Source organism: Perognathus longimembris, chromosome 22 (assembly GCF_023159225.1).
Source record: "Perognathus longimembris pacificus isolate PPM17 chromosome 22, ASM2315922v1, whole genome shotgun sequence".
In the NCBI taxonomy this organism is placed as follows: domain Eukaryota; kingdom Metazoa; phylum Chordata; class Mammalia; order Rodentia; family Heteromyidae; genus Perognathus; species Perognathus longimembris.
This window is the reverse complement of record NC_063182.1, coordinates 30,354,065-30,370,288: the sequence shown is the minus strand read 5'-3', so window position 1 is coordinate 30,370,288 and position 16,224 is coordinate 30,354,065. Positions and strand designations below refer to the sequence as shown.

Genomic DNA, 16,224 nt, shown 5'->3' with positions numbered 1-16,224 from the left:
TGTGGCTTATGAATTCGTTGATTTCATCTTTAATTTGATCTGTGGCCCAAGTGTTGGATAGCAGCGTGGGGTTTAGCCTCCAAGAGTGTGTATAGGCTCTGTGGTATCCTTTGTTGTTGAGGGTTACCTTTAATCCACTGTGATCAGATATAATACATGGGATGATGTCAATTCTTTTGTATTTGCTGAGGTTCTTTGTGTGGGCTATGACGTGGTCTATTTTGGAATATGATCCATGGGCTGCTGAAAAGAAGGTGTATTGGGTCTCTGTAGGGTGGAAGGTTCTATATAGGTCTGTTAGATCCATTTGGGCAATGGTGTTATTTAGGTCCTCAGCTCCCTTACTAATCCTCTGGGTGTTGGATCTGTCTCTTGGAGAGAGAGGAGTATTAAAGTCACCCACTATGATTGTGTTTGCATCTATCTTGCTCTGTAATTCTGTGAGAATTTGCTTGACATATGTCGGGCCTCTTTTGTTCGGTGAGTATACATTTATCACCGTGATGTCTTGATTCTGGATTTTTCCTTGTATCAATATGTAGTGTCCTTCTTTGTCTTTTTGAGTGGACTTTAAAGAGAAATCCAGCTTGTCTGAGATCAGGATGGCTACACCTGCCGTTTTGGTGGGTGCATTTGCTTGGTAGATCTTGCTCCATCCTTTCATTCGAAGCCTGTTTTTGTCCCTTGCTGTAAGGTGGGTCTCTTGTAGACAACAGATGTCAACTTTTTGCTTGCGGATCCATTCTGCCAGTCTGCTCCTCTTGATCGGGGAGTTTAAGCCATTTATATTTAAAGAGATCAAGGATAAGGGTGTTTTTTCTCCTTCCATTTTCTTGTTGGGCTGTTTTTTCCTGTTGTTTTTTTTTTTTTTTCTTCTTGTCTTTAGTGAGCTTGTGTTTCTGCTGGACTTTGGCTATTGAAGTTTCTTTCTGAATCTGTCTGTGTGTCTTTTACGATCTCTGTTGGGTGGGCTTCCCCTCTTAATATTCGCTGTAGGGCTGGTTTTTTATTCACATACTCCTTTAGCTCCTCTTTGGTGTGGAAAGATCTGGTTCTCCCTTCGAATGTGAACTCCAGTTTCGCTGGATATTTGATCCGAGGTTGTAAATTGTTATTCTGAAGTACTTGGATGGTGTTCTTCCACTCACTTCGAGCTTGGTAAGTTTGTGTGGATAAGTCGGATGTTATTCGAATCCTCTTCCCATTGAAAAAAGTTTCCTTCTTCGCTTTGGCTGAATTCAGAATTTGCTCTTTAATCTTGAGGTCTGTAGTCTTGAATATTATGTGCCTTGGGGTGGTTTTCCTGGGGTCTGGCCTGCCAGGTGTCCTATAGGCTTCGGTTACCTGGATGGGGTCCCCTGTGAGATTGGGGAAGTTTTCTGCAATAACTTTATTGAGAACATGATTAAGCCCTCTGCTCTGATATTCGGCTCCTTCTTCTATTCCAATTATGCGCAGATTATATCTCTTGTCTTTGTCCATTAGTTCCTGGAGTAATCTTCCCTGAAGCTTCACCTTTTCTTGGAGTGTGGTCATTTTCTGGTTGTTGTCAGCTGCTTCATCGTCCAGGCGAGAGATTCTGGATTCCATATGGTCCACTCTTTGTGTTATGGTTTCAATTGCGGAGTTTATGGATGTCAGAGAGCTATTCATGGTTGTCATATCAGCTCTGATCGTGGAAATTTCTTCCTTTAAAGAGTTGTATTTTAAATCTATTTTTTCATGCATTTCAATTCTCAGGGTGTGGAGATTTTCTTTAAAGGCGGCTTGCATTGTATCCATTTTTGCTTCCATTTCTTTAAACGAGGCTTGCATTGTATCCAGTTTTGCTTCCATTTCTTTCTTGGCTTCCTGGGTGTCCTTCCAGATTTCCGCTCTAAACTCCTGGAATTGTTTTCTGATTTCATTTCTGACGGTTTCGATCATTCCTGTTAACATGTCCTCATTTGCTTTTTTATTCTCCATCTCCTCTCCAGTCGTGCTGCTTTTTGGAGCTGGCGAGTTGGCTTGTCCTTTGATGAACTGAGTTATGTTTCTTTGTGATTTGCGCATCTGGAAGTCTGTGTAGATCTTCCCTCCCTTCTGTGTAGGCGTGTCTGCGTCAGCAGGTGCTGTGGCTGTGGCCCCGCCCACCAGTGCAGGGCACGCCTATCAGAGCGGGCGCTTTCGCCGGGGCCCCGCCCTCCTGTGCACTGTGAGTCCCCTACAACAGGCACTTAAGTGGGGTCTGCCTCCCAGAGCGAGCCCTGGGTTGTTGGGTTGTGCTTGCGCCCTCCCGCGAGTCCGTTGGGGGGGGGAAGCAGTATGTGTGGGGCCCAGTGGGATCGACTGTCCGGGTGTGGCTTGGCACCCTCAGACCTCGCCTCCGCTTCGAGGAGGGGGAACGAGATCAGGCTCAGGTGACCCTGCTGGGCTGGTATTGCCCACCAGCGCCTGTGATTTTAGTTGTAAGAGTCCGCAAGGTCTAGGCGCCTCGGGTGGGGCTTGCCCTGCCGGCCGTCCCCCGGCCCCTGTTGGGAAGGGGACGGGGCCGGTTCTGCCAGTTCAGGAACCTTTGGGGGCTTGGGGCTGTTCCGCCCTTCCCCTGCTAGACTGGCTTCCCAGTGCCTGCTGGGAGCTTCCCGCCTGATTTGGGGAATCTTTGTTCCCACGGGAGTGGGGAGGGGGAGGGAGGGAGATATATCGTCTTTGTCGGGCTTGGGTCTCCCGTTGGGGGAAGGGATTATGGGGGACTCACTTTTGCTGCTTTGTGTGTGTGTCCCGCACCGCCGTTGGCCCTTCAGGGGTTGGCGAAGTGTCGTGGTGGCTCCCCCGTTCCCTCTTTCTGCTGCGCTGGGTTCCCTTGTCCGAATCCGGTGTGGACCCGAACTTCTCGTCGCTGCTGGGTGTGTCTTGGTCCGCACCCTGCTTTGTGTCCGTGGGGTCTCCCGCTATATGGATTCTGCGCTCCTGGCAACCTGTCTGCCGATCGCCGGGTTTCCCTTTCCCAGCCTGACCCTGTTTGGGCCAGGGCCGGCTGGTGGGGGGAGGGTGCCCCGATTAATCTCCGGCTCCGTGTAGGTTTTCGGTTCTTCTTTTTTGCTCCTTTTTGTTTTCCTGCGTTTCTCCACTGCTTCTGGATGCTGGTTTTGCTGGGTTCTTGGTGGAGTGTTGGGTGTTGGAGTTCCCAGCTCGCTATTCAGTTGGTGCGAGTCGGGGTGCCTCCCTATTGTCTCGGCGCCATCTTTCTCTCTCCCCAAGGAATTATTTTTAAAGAGGTAATGTTAGGGGCTGGGATGTAGCTCAGTGCCAAAGCGCTTGCCTAGCAAGTCCAACGTCCTGGACCTGGAGAAGGAACTCAACTTCCAAGGCGGCCGGGAGCAGAGGAACAAAGGTCATTTTAGCATTGCCCCATTACTTGTGAAAGTATCAGTGATTTTAAATAAAACCATTTCTCTGATTCTCAAGTTCCCTCATAGGTGAAATTAGTTAACAAATACCTATTTCTGAGTATTTTTTAAGTATGCAATGAATTAACACACTGTATGTCAAAACACCTGATGCCACGTCATTTTATAGTAGGCACTACATAAATGTTAATTTTCCTTTCCTTATTTCAACCAACTTCACCACTCACCTATCTTGTATGAGATACTGCATATTCAAGTCATTGATTACAAATGGATTCCTGAGTTTTGCATAGGCAACTGCTTTGTCCAGTGGAAATCCTAAGAACACATATTATTAACATATTCTGTACAATCTCAAGATAAGTTGATATCTAAATATTTAACTTGACTTGATGCTACTCTCATGAAAGAATAACTTCATCATGTAAATTTCTACCTTCATTAAAAGGTATGAAGTAATATAGACTTTGAACTTCTATTTAAATCTCACCTTTCCTTGTTGCGTTATTGATAAGGCATACCATTTTAGTGGCTAAATTATCAAATAACAGCACTGACATTTTAGTCAATGTCTGACTATTCATTTGTTGAATGTAAAATTAAAATACATATAAAGAGAAACTTAAATATAAATAACAGTATTGTATCAAAATTACTTGGGTGATTTTAAAACAATTCCTTATCACTTTTGGTGTTTATGCATACAAAGTAGCTAATACTCAAAAAAATTTACCTGCATTTCAAAAGAGAAGCAAAAATGAATAGAAGATATGCTATAGAAATATAAAATGTGTGCAGAGCATACCGCCATTACTAGTGCTGTTAGGATATCAAAAATCAATCCTCTAAAATTTTAAATTTCAGTGAAGTTACTAATTATAATGAAAATGAATAAAATACAGTAAGAAGCCTAATATAACTTTAAGATTTTATTACTTATATTGACCAATTTTATCCATTAATACCTGTTACTAAAGGGAGACAATATACCACAGCAGTTAAAGCATCAAACAGTGTTTGAATCCTGCTTGCATCTTTTACTAGCTATATAATCTTGTGCAAACAAATGTGTCACCTCTAAATATAATCCCAGCTCTAAATGACCATTACCTCAGTCTTATCTAGTAGGAGTTGTAAGAAATGAAATAAAGTGCATATTAAACACAGCATAGCAGCTGGCAAATTAGTGCTAAAAATGAAATCTCACTACTTTTTTAAATGACAATATTTTAATGATTATCTATCCTATGTATAGGAGGGATAAAAATATCAGCAAGCTTGCTTGGTGCTGGAAGCTCACGCTTGTAAGCCTAGCTATTCAGAAGGCTGAGACCTGAAAGATCACAATTTGAGGACAGCCAAGTCAAAGAATCTGTGACATTCCCTGTGCAATTGACCAACAAAAATGTCAGATTTGGAGGCATGGCTCCAGTGATAGAAGGTCAGACAAGAGCAAGTTAGCTCAGTAAGAGCATGAGGCTCTGAGTTCCAAACCCATAATAAGCAGAGGAAAAAAGTAAGCAAGCATATACAACTTTAAGATTTAACTACTGAATATTAAGTCTGTAACAAAAATGAACAGAATATTAAAATATACTAAAAAAAAAAGGTTTGCTCACTTAAGCAAGATTTATTCATACTTACCCTGACAGTAATTCCTAATTGCCTATTCACATTTTAAACACAGATACTACATATCAGAATCAGCTGGATATAAAGGACAAATATTTCAAATTTTTAGAAAGACTCTCAGAATTCATCAGTTGTAAATTTCTAAATGTTTCTGACTCAAAACCTCGTACTAGAATTCAGCAAATAAAAAAGCACTTAGAATTGGTTTGCTGCTTTTGTTGTTAAAGAGGCTAACTTTCTTCTTAGCTATCCGCAGTACGTGGGACATGTCCTCAGACATAGCACCTAGGTTTTGGAGGCAAATAGCTGTCACAGGAAAAATCATGTGATACTACAGGAAAAACACAGCCTCAAAGAATAACAAATTTTAAAGTTCCTTGAAATAAGAAATGTCTATCAGCCAAATCAGGGCTATACGTCTATATGGAATAATGAAAGTCAACTTACGAGAGGAGAACACAAAGCCCCCAACCTTTCCCCCTTGCTGAAGTGCAAGTATAACTTTAACCTAGCTCAGTACTACCTTATTTTGTTAGAGGTATGATCAGAATGCATTGTCCTCATAAACAGACATGCTGAAGAAATGAAACCCCTCTGTCTGGCTACTTAATAAGATATTGAAAAAGTGCTCAAAAAATAAAACGAATATATCTGATACTGAGTACATCTTTTAAATCACTGCTTATTAGTAAATTCAATTAAGTTACCACACTTATTATACATTTTCACATATATAGAGAGAGCAATAATTCTGATTATAGGACTTTAACATAAAGTAATACTTAGCTGGTATTTTTTAATTTAAAATGATATGTAAGATCTAAAGAAGGAATGATAGACTGCTTTCAATATGATAATAATGTAGTGCTTGAGATATTCATTGATGCAAATAGATACGCATTCGAAGAGCTGATCACACTTATTTTTAACAATGAAAACTGGAAATTATTCTACACATTTGGATATTAACTATGTTATAGTACATCTACACATGATTATTATGCCATATAAAACTCAAGTTATTTAAAGAATGATGTAGAGGAAAAAATTATTTTGATATACAGTGAAAAAGATACAGAACCCTATATATCACCGCAATACTAAATTTAAAAAAATACACAGGAAAAAAAAGACTAGAAAGTATGTCAATATCATTTTCCTGTGATTGAGTTAGATTGATTTTCATTTTCTGCCTTATTCAATTCTCTACAATACGTATTATTTTTATACTCCGGATAAAGGGCTCCCTCTGTTTTAATACCTTTAGAGTGGAAAGAAATAAGGCAATCACATAGAGGCCAATTTTCCACTGGTTCATTCAAAATAACTTCTTCTTCAAAAACTACGACTGTGATATATTTAAATAAGGAGATCCGTTCCAGAATTTCCTTCATTGGCTTGGATTTGGATTTCTTTGCCATGGAACATATTCCAACCACAATCTGCCTTTCTGGTGGCTAAAAGGTAAAAACAACAACAGCAAATCAGGTTGACTTAACTTGAACTCTGACACATAGGTTCCTTCTTTTCAGGAGGTGAGCAGCTGATAGAGTAAGAGCGACATTACCCAACGAAGACAATAAAACATGACATTGTTATAATAAACCCATTTTGAATACCTTTGTACAAAAGTATGGGAATAAAATTTTAAAATAAAAAAGTACTTTCATCATATTTCATTGAAATTTAAAACATAAACTCCCCCTTTTGAAATGTTTGTGGCATTTATTTGCCCTCCTCACAGCAGAAAAGGAAACAGAAGGGCTCAAGCCCATATTAATCAAGTAAATATGCCAGCGGGATGTGTTAAAAGAATTTTGTTGCCTACAGTAATATGTATTTCCAAATAGAGAATTATATAGCATTTAACTATTTTTATACCTTTTATCTTCAATATTAGCTGGCCATCAGTGACAACATGGAAAGAAATTTTAGAAAGCCACACTGTCAACAGAGACTGTTAATATCGTGACACTCTAGTCTTTATATTTAATGTTCTTTCTTAATGATGCTACTAAGCTCAGCAATTTCAGACTAAATCATGGTCTGCAGGCCATGACTTGGTCTAAGATAAAAGGGAGGATTATATAAACAACTATTTAATTAGAGTAGATCAGAAACTCACAAATCAAGATTCACTCTTCAATCTTTGCATGACTATTGGGTCATTGCACCTTTTGTACATTCAGAAGTGTGGCTCTATACTGCCTATTCCAACTCATGAAAGGGAAGAGCCCAAATCAACACTGGACTTGGTTATATAGTAAGCAGGTTAGAAACGGTAACTTCTTTGGATGTGCTATTTTCATCTCCTCTGATCATCCACTTTCCTGCATAAAAACCTAGAGCTGAGTTTCCCTTTGACGTTCATACTGTCCAGAAGAACTCTAAAGAAAAAAGAGTAAGACTAGTAGAGACAAGGTTGGTAGTGCTTTCAAATTTAAGTAAACCAGAGAAAATGAAGAGAAATTCTGATGGCAAGGACTGGTAAGATGGCCTAGTGGCAAGAGAGCTTGTCTCGTATACATGAAGCCCTGGGGTTCAATTCCTCAGCACCACATATATAGAAAATGGCCAGAAGTGGCGCTGTGGCTCAAGTGACAGAGTGCTAGCTTTGAGCAAAAAGAAGCCAAAGACAGTGCTCAGGCCCTGAGTTCAAGTCCCAGGACTGGCCCCCCCCAAAAAAAAATTCAGAGAAATTCTGATGGTAAGATAAGGTTTGAAGTTCATTATTTTTTATTCATAGGTAGTGGGTGGGATGTGCACTGTACTGAGGGTTTAAAAAAGTACTTTTAATTTACTTATGTTTTATTCAAATTTGTATTCGTTTTTCAGATATGTATAACTCCACTGTATATAATGATGGTATTATGGAAAACAATTTAAGGAGTTATCTAATAATTCCTTTTGTTTTAGATTTACTTTTACCAACTATGACAGGTTTTTCTTTGAAATTTGTTACGTTTTGAAATATAGAAAAAATAATCTTGGCTTATATAAAAAAATCAGCATTGAATACAATATAACTACATAGAACCAGAAAAAACTACTTATATATACAGATAACTATGTACCTATTTCTGTTCAGTTATATTGATATAATTATATGTACAACTATGTTTATATAACTAGTTATGTATCTATATAACTGATATAACTAGAGAAATGAACATACCAGATGTGTCATTCCTAAGTCACTGTACAGATATAATTTCCTAGTATTTATATATCAGAGAGAAAACAAAACCACTTAGAGCACACAACCATGTAGATTTAAAGTAGCCTCTTTACTCACTCAGTTTTGAGATGATATCTTAGGTCATTTAGCATTTGTACTGACAACATGCTATGTGCTTAATGGTTAAATAATCCTCCTTTACTATCTTTATAATTATTTCCTTCATGAGGTATTTGTTATACACTTTATATACAGATAACCTTACAACATACAGCCCATACATATTTTTCTTGGCCAACTTTCTATTCAATTCTGAAACTGGAAAAAACTAAAATAAGCATTATTTAACAAAATATCAATCTGATCCCTAAATATACTTGCTGTATTTTTTAACTAATTCAATAATTTCACTAATTCTTTTATTTTTTACAGTTTAAAAAAATTTCTTAAATCTTATGTAGCAAGTGTTTTAATCTGAAGTCACAGTGTTAACTCATACTAACAGTGATAAAAATACTATTTGTACTATTCTCTCACCAAAGTGGGGACAGACAAGCAACTTACAGACTCATCTTCTTCCTCCTCATCTTCATCTGTATGGTGGAAAAAATGTCGATAATTCCCAGGGTTTATTTCTGTATCTTCATTTCCAACAAAGAAGCTGGGGGGTTCACTCATTTTGATTTCATCTGATATAACTTAAGAGATCTATATTTAAACTGCTTTTAAATAAATGCTTTCTGAAGAAAGCATTATCTCTATACTAGCTGATATGTAGGCCTGCTACAGTGCATTTCTTCTTATATAGTCACTTGAAATCGTGATGGGTTAGTTGGCAAATGCTTCTTTGTTCTCAGATAGCATTACTTCATTGTTGATACCAAAGTTGCTGCTATCATTTAAAATACAAAAATAATGCGGCTATTGCTTCCCTGAGTCGTTACAGCACTCTTTTTACCTAAAATATGGTGAAAAAATTAATTTAGAAAATGTACTTCAAAAATATTCAATTTTCAACAAACAATTTTAAAGTAATGCAATATCAGTACCTATAACAATATTTTCTTCCATAAGGATCACAGTCTTCAGCACAATACATCCTAACAATATAAAATGATATAAAATGGCAAGGCTACATACTAAATTCCTCAAATTCAAAATTATCTAACAAAATTATGTTAAAGTTAAATCTCTCAGAACATAATTCAGAAACATCTTGATAAAATATAAACATCTCATATGAAATATAATGCACATTTCAAAAGAAACACTAAAAAATGTTCATCTGAAATAACTGTTGAGTCCAAATGGTCAGATGTCCTTATCTTGTGGCCTCAGAGACATTACTTTCCACTAGACCATCTCCACTAGACAATTTTCGAATTGTCGAAAATTCTCGAATTCTTTCAGACCCACTACAAATGCTTTCCATTGTAAGCAGACAGTGTCTTTAGCTTTGCCTGGAAGCTCCCACTTGCTGCTATTTCTTCTTCTAATAAATCTGAACTGGTGTTGAGCTATCTCTTTGCCTACTCTTTCTCTCGTGTTTTTTCCTCTTTTGAGTCTAACAACAGTAAGTCAACATAAAATGGAACAGGTCAGGTCAAAATAGGTTTTTAAGGAAACATAACTGTATTCTGGCCTCTTAGTTAAATCAACAACAACAACAAAGGCAGAATAAAAAGAAAGTTTCTTCCAAATAGCAGATTCTAACTTGGAGCAGTTAAAAATTATTTGGCAAATCTATCTAAGCACCAGGGGCTCATGGCTATAATCCTAATTATTTGGGAGGATAAGAATGAGAGAATTATTGTCTGAGGCTAAAGTGGACAGGAGAGTTCTTGTGACTTTTTTTCAACCCACAGGTAAGTGCAGGGAGCCACAGCTATTTCCCCAAACTACTTGGGAGGCTGAGATTTTAGAGTACTGGGAAGCCAAGCCATCCTGAAAAGCAAAGTCCTCCAGACTGTGTGTCCACAGCGGCAAGCCAGATAGGACGGTGTGTGCCTGTGAGTCCTGTAGTGATAGGAAGCCAAAGTAGGTGGTTCATTGTTGAGGCTCTCTCTCCAGCCAGAATCAAGACTTTAATCTAAAAATAACCAGTGAGAAAAGGCTTGAGGTATGGCATGGTTATCTTGCCAGCCCGCCAAGTACAATACATGGAGTTCAAACACAAAGTACTGCTAAAAAGATAAATACAATTAGAAATAATTCAGCAAATTAATATGTACAGACTCTTTGCAAGGAACCTTATGTGATTCGTAAAGACAATCACATTTCTACATAATGATGCATTAATGAAAATATAATTTTAAAAATGATCAAATAATGATATGTCAAAATAACCCCTTCCATAGTTATTTATATATACTTATACTCTAGGTAATATAAGAAATTACTTGATGAAATATTCATTAAGAAGAGTAGAGTAACATGGTAGCTAGGCCTGAAAAAGCACAACTCAAAAGTCAAATTCATAAGACTTTCTCTCTCTCTCTCTCTCTCTCTCTCTCTCTCTCTTTTTCTTGCCAGTCCTAGGGCTTGGATCTACCACTACAGCCAAAGTGCCCACTTCTGGCTTTTTCTGTGTGTATGGCACTGAGGAAATTGAACCCAGGACTTAATGCATGCTAGGCGAACACTCTACCTCTAAGCCACATTCCCAGCCCCCCTAAGACTCTCTTGGAAACATTAAAATCAATTCACTCAGTCAGCCTTGACTTCATCTTTAAGTTACAGTGTTATCAAATCTGGAACAACATGTGACTAAAAAAATGAAAGAAATAATTTACAAAGTATGATTTGTTTCTATTCTTTCTGCACCATTTAGCACATTAAAATGTTTGCTGATAAAAGAACAGCTTGCAATTGCTGTAAAACTTGATAGCAATAACTAAATTAACCTCAAGTCTGTACAAAATGGTAAATATCTTGAAATTTCACTTAAAAAAGTCCTTCCCATTATTGAAATACTCTAAATATTTCACCAGTGCAAAGATTATAGTGTTAGATATACCTATATCAATCTACTCATAAATAACTAGCAACTTAAGCTAGTTTCAGCTTCTTCATTTACTAAAAACAAGTATACTAACAGTCTGTAACTCCAGTTACACTAACACTTAAGCTATATATGAGGTAGTATGCCTGAAAGATACTAAATACTCAGTAATGCCCAGTTTCTTTATGTACTTCAACAAATCAAGCTTCCTACTGGTATTATGTGGAAATCTAAAACAGTAGATTTCATTATTTATTGAAATGAATATATTTATGCTAAGGAAAAGTACCCATTATAGAAAGTATTAAATATAGGCAATTGTACTTCTAACTTAGGAGTTCTAAAATAAGAATAAAAGAAACTAAATATCCTGTTTCAAGCGGAAGAAATAAAACTTAATTTCTAAAAATTATGTGATTTTAAAGTAGTCATTGTGAAATACCTGTAACACATAAAATTAAAATTTGAAACTCAAGTTAATAATCCCATGACCTCTTGGGGTAGAAAAAATGGCTGTGATTCTCTTGTGTATTAGCTGGGTTACTTTTCCTAGTAGTCTTTTCAACGTAGTTCCCCAAATATATTTTTGACATACTTTATAATATACGTACATGTATTAATAGAAACCAACTTTGTGACAGGGAAAGTATGCATTGTTATTTTTTTCCAAAAGGAATGTGAATTAACTGGTGAATTTGTCCCTTCTTTTTGCAGATATTCAAATTCAATTTAGGTCTTAATGCTGCCTGAAATGTGTAGTTACATGTCTCTCATATGATTATAAGCTTAGTTATGAAACAATGTCTTATTCATCCTTTAGACAATAGCAATAGATAAATCAACACATAAATATGTTAGGAAGACCTCTTCTTAAGATGACATTTGAGCAGAAATTTAATCAAGGAATCAGACATTTTAGATTTAGAAACAAAAAAAATCAGTAAAACCAGCATTTCAGATTAAGAATCACCAAATATTAAAAGCCCTAAGAAGAATTTTGTTTAGTCTATTTCCTACATTCAAATAATGATGATGGTGGAGCAAGCAAGCAAAGGGTGAATGGAAGAAAATGTGAGAGAAATAGCTAAGATTCACAGAGGACTGACAGAAAAATATCAGTTTTATCTACTACATTTGAAAGAACTAAAGGAAAGTAAGGACAGGTTATAAAAACAATTGAAAGATTTTTGTTATAAAGGTGGTTAGAATAAGTTTCAGAAGAATATATGGTTGAGAAAAGCTTTTTAAAAAAAAAACAAAAATCTTTACCACTTATTCCACTTCACATATGAAAGATTCTCTGAGAGATTTTTAGAGATATTATAAAGGGGCTGCAAGATAAAGTTAAGAGGATGGATTTAGGAGCCAAAATACCAGGGCTGGACTCTTCACTCTAATTAACCGTATGACCAATCTCTCAGGGCCTCACTTTTCTCATCCATACATTGCACCTATCTCATAACTTTTTGTAAAGACTAAATATAACATAATAGAATCAAAGGGCTTGTGTCCCAATTGGTAGGCCATACGCTATACCACTAAAACCACAACATTTGCGTTCGGCTCACATTACTTTAAGGTTTCCCAAGTGGTTCCAATGAGCAGCCAAGTTTGAGGACTTGTGTGTTTCCTAAAGAAAATGGAGGATGGTAAAACAAATGGAGCATTCGGTAAGCAAAACAGCTGGTCACTACATTATGATCCCCTAAGCGCGACAAGTATTCTCTTTTCCCAAGATGTGTGTGTGTGCACGCTAATACTGGGATTCGAACCCAGGGCCTCAAGCGCTCATTCAGCTTTTTCATTCAAGGTTAGCCCTTTCCTACTAGAGCTCTACCTCCAGTTGGAAAACTTCGTACTCCATTTCTATGTGTGTTTCAACGTGAACAAAGTTGAGAAGCAGTTAACTACAATGAACAGCCTACAAAGGGCAATTTCCTCATTTTATAAATAAATTTTATTACAAATGAAACCTACTTACATAATTTGAACTTGATCAAATCTACCAATGATCACAGTTCAATGAAGGTTGTAAATTCCATGTCTGTTTAAACCAAAGACATAATTAATGTAAGATAGAAAAAAAAGTGCACAATTCCTATCACGTCATTGTAAATGTTTTTAAATGAGTTCTTCAAAAAATTTATGTATAGTATTTTTTTTCCAATCTCACTTGGCAAGGTACTCTGAAACAAGGTGAAATTTAATGAGAAGAATATGAGATAGATGCAGGACATTCTCAATGGCTATTATATCTAGAATTCTGAAACTGAAATGGCAATTTCAGTTCCCATTGCTCCGCCCAAACACACAAACATAACCACTTTTCCCAAAACCCCATTAGTATTTCCAATGGAAACACTGTTATAAACGGTGGCTAAATTCCAGAGGACTACTTAGCAAGATACATTAAGAGGGTACTGAGTGTACTTCGGGCACGCTGAGCTGGGAAAGCCAACAATTATTATACTCATAAAATTATTTCTTATTTTTTCTTATTTTTGAGACAGGGTCTCCCTTTTTTTCTAGCCCACTATCACTTGCTAAAATTGCTGTGCTGATGGGTGCACACTCCCACACCCCATCTTTTCTGTTGAAATGAGGGTCTTGCAAACCTTTGACTGGATTGGCTTCAACTGTCAAACTACTCAAGGGCCGCCTCCTGACAACTACAGCATGACCCCCTGGCACCTGGCCCTGTTAGGATTCTTCATAAGAGGAAGGCTATTCCAGGTTCCACACAACTTTGGTTTTTCTTCTTTTTCAAATATTTATACAATAGCTTCTTGCTGAGCCTACACTGCTTTCGGCCTAGAAGTCAATGTTCTCCATGAAGTTTCTTTTCCCCTTTAAATACACAACTGCAAGACTTCAAGGAATGCCTTCCCGACAACTTTTTTGCCAGACCCCTAAATACACACAGAGTCCATTTCCATCCTCTGTGCTCCATGGTGCTCATACATCTGTCTTTATAATTATCTGATTCTATCAGAGCTGGCTTTTTCCTGCATTTTCTTACAACAAAAACTTTCAAGTATTCAGAAAGGTTTAAAGAAAACACCCTTATCTATTCACGTACCTACACCAACAGCCAATATTTTCATATTTACTTCTGTCTATATACACACACACGTTTTTTGCTGTACCATTTGGAAATAAATTGTATGCATTAACTCATCATTTATCATCTCTAAATATGTATCTACAACAGAAGTACAGTCTCCCACTAACCACAATACCCGGTCCACCTAGGACAATTAACAAGTTATATAACATTATCCATAAGCAGGCGCACTGCAGAGGCTGGAGAACAAGGGCCTCCTCTGTATATTCCCCGTCCGTAAATTGATGCAGGGCACTTATAAATGTTTTACTACTTAATTAATTTAATACCGTCATAATTATTCATGACATTAAAACTTAAATAGCAATCCTTGCGTAACTCTGAACCTTCTGCGTATCAACTCAATCATTGGCTTCTCATAAAATAATGCTGCAGTAAGTATAGTATTTGACGTTCTGAATTGCTTAATTGACAACAGTGAATCACAGCATGACAATACTCAAGATCCATAAGGGCAAATCATACCTGTCACTTGTCTGACATAGTGAGGCACATCAAAATTTTTTTTTCTAATGAATGAATACTTCGAGCCACTGAATATGTTATTTCAGTGAAGAAGTTGGAATCTGGCATAAAAAGAATATAGTGCAGAATAGTAAATATTTAGAATCAGGTCTATTGGGTTTCTGGTTGACTTAGATTCTAATACAGATTTATAGTAAAAGGGTACAAGGGTGAGTTATTGACCTCTTTAAGCCTGTATTTCTTGGGGTGTGGGGGGGGGGGAAATGGGGAATAGGGCTGGGGAATAGCTCAGTGGCAAAGCGCTTGCCTAGCAAGTGCAACGTCCTGGGTTCGATCCCCAGTACCAAAAAAAAAAAAAAGACAAAAAGTGTGTGTGGGGGGGGGGGGACACAATGAACCAATCCATGTAATGGAACCACCGAGAGGTGCGAAGGGCACTGCGTGCAAGGCACCTGGCACCGTGACTCATCGATGGCAACCATCCTCATCTTATCAGCTTCAAGTGCACACCTGGCAGACGGCTGCAGAGATGATGAGATCAGCAACTCTAAGATCCTCCACCCGGATGCTGTGAGCCCCCCCGGGGGGGGGGGGCGGGGAGGGGGCTTCTTCTCCCTAACTTTCCCGGGTACCCGCGGTGCCCCGGAGGCCGGCAGGGTGAGATGCAGGCAAAGGTCAGCTCTCCGGGGGGGGGGGGGGGGATGGAGGGGGGAACAGCCCGTTCGGGGTCCCGGGGGGGGGGGCGGGCGGGGAGAAGCCGGGCGCGGGAACAAAGGCCCCGGGAGGGGAGGGGAGCGGAAGGGGTCCGGGACCGCACGCAGGGCTGAACTGACATTCCCGAGGGGGGGGGGGGGGTGTGGAGGGGAAGGGAAGAGAAGCCACGAGGGAGGAGGAGGAAGAGGAGGGAGAGAAAGGGACGGCGAGAGGCCCGGGGACCTCGGGGCCGCGCGCCCCACCCGCCCCGGCCGCCCGTCGGTCGGTCGGTCGGTCCGTCCGTCCGTCGGTCCCTCCCCGGCTGCAGGGCCGGGTACCCCCCCGGCGGGGAGGCGGCCGCGGAGCCCGCGCCCCGCCGCCAGCCCTCGGGGGGGCGGTGGTCCGGTCCCCGGGGCTCGGATGCCCGCGCGGATCGCGGCGCCCTCACCTGCCGCGGCTGCTGACGGATGCCGGCTGCCTCCCGCTCCGCCCCCTGCTCCGATCCCGGGCCCGAGGTGCGGGGCGGCGGCGGCGGCGGCGGGGACGGAGCGCGCCGCGGGTGAGCGAGCGGCGAGCCGGCGTTCCGCACACCTCTTGAATCTCGGGCACGCCTCTTCCCGCCCGCCCTTTTCGGGCCTCACCGGGAAACGCCGCCGGCCGCAACCACTTCCGGTGGCGAGCCCAACGCCCTAGAGCCTCCTCGTGGGGCCCAATCCCCGGCGGGTGTCCCTCCTTAACCAGC

The 16,224-nt window shown here is 39.7% G+C and overlaps 1 protein-coding gene across 13 annotated transcripts in view; it reads right to left on the bottom strand.

The window, feature by feature from the left end:
* Ppip5k2 (diphosphoinositol pentakisphosphate kinase 2) overlaps window positions 1–16,163 on the bottom strand; it is a 65,599-nt gene extending 49,436 nt beyond the window's left edge. For 10 of the 13 annotated variants that reach the window (XM_048331169.1, XM_048331171.1, XM_048331172.1 and 7 more), the window contains exons 1-4: window positions 15,931–15,995; window positions 8,764–9,157; window positions 6,283–6,478; window positions 3,617–3,707 (exon numbers count right to left, since the gene is read on the bottom strand). In XM_048331169.1, coding sequence (XP_048187126.1) covers window positions 3,617–3,707; window positions 6,283–6,478; window positions 8,764–8,877 — 401 coding nt within the window. In that variant the 5' untranslated portion in view covers window positions 8,878–9,157; window positions 15,931–15,995. Of the gene's footprint in view, window positions 1–3,616; window positions 3,708–6,282; window positions 6,479–8,763; window positions 9,158–15,930 lie in introns of those variants that run through there. The other 3 variants (XM_048331181.1, XM_048331182.1, XM_048331170.1) reach the window with 2 other exon arrangements.
* Window positions 16,164–16,224: the final 61 nt, after the last annotated feature.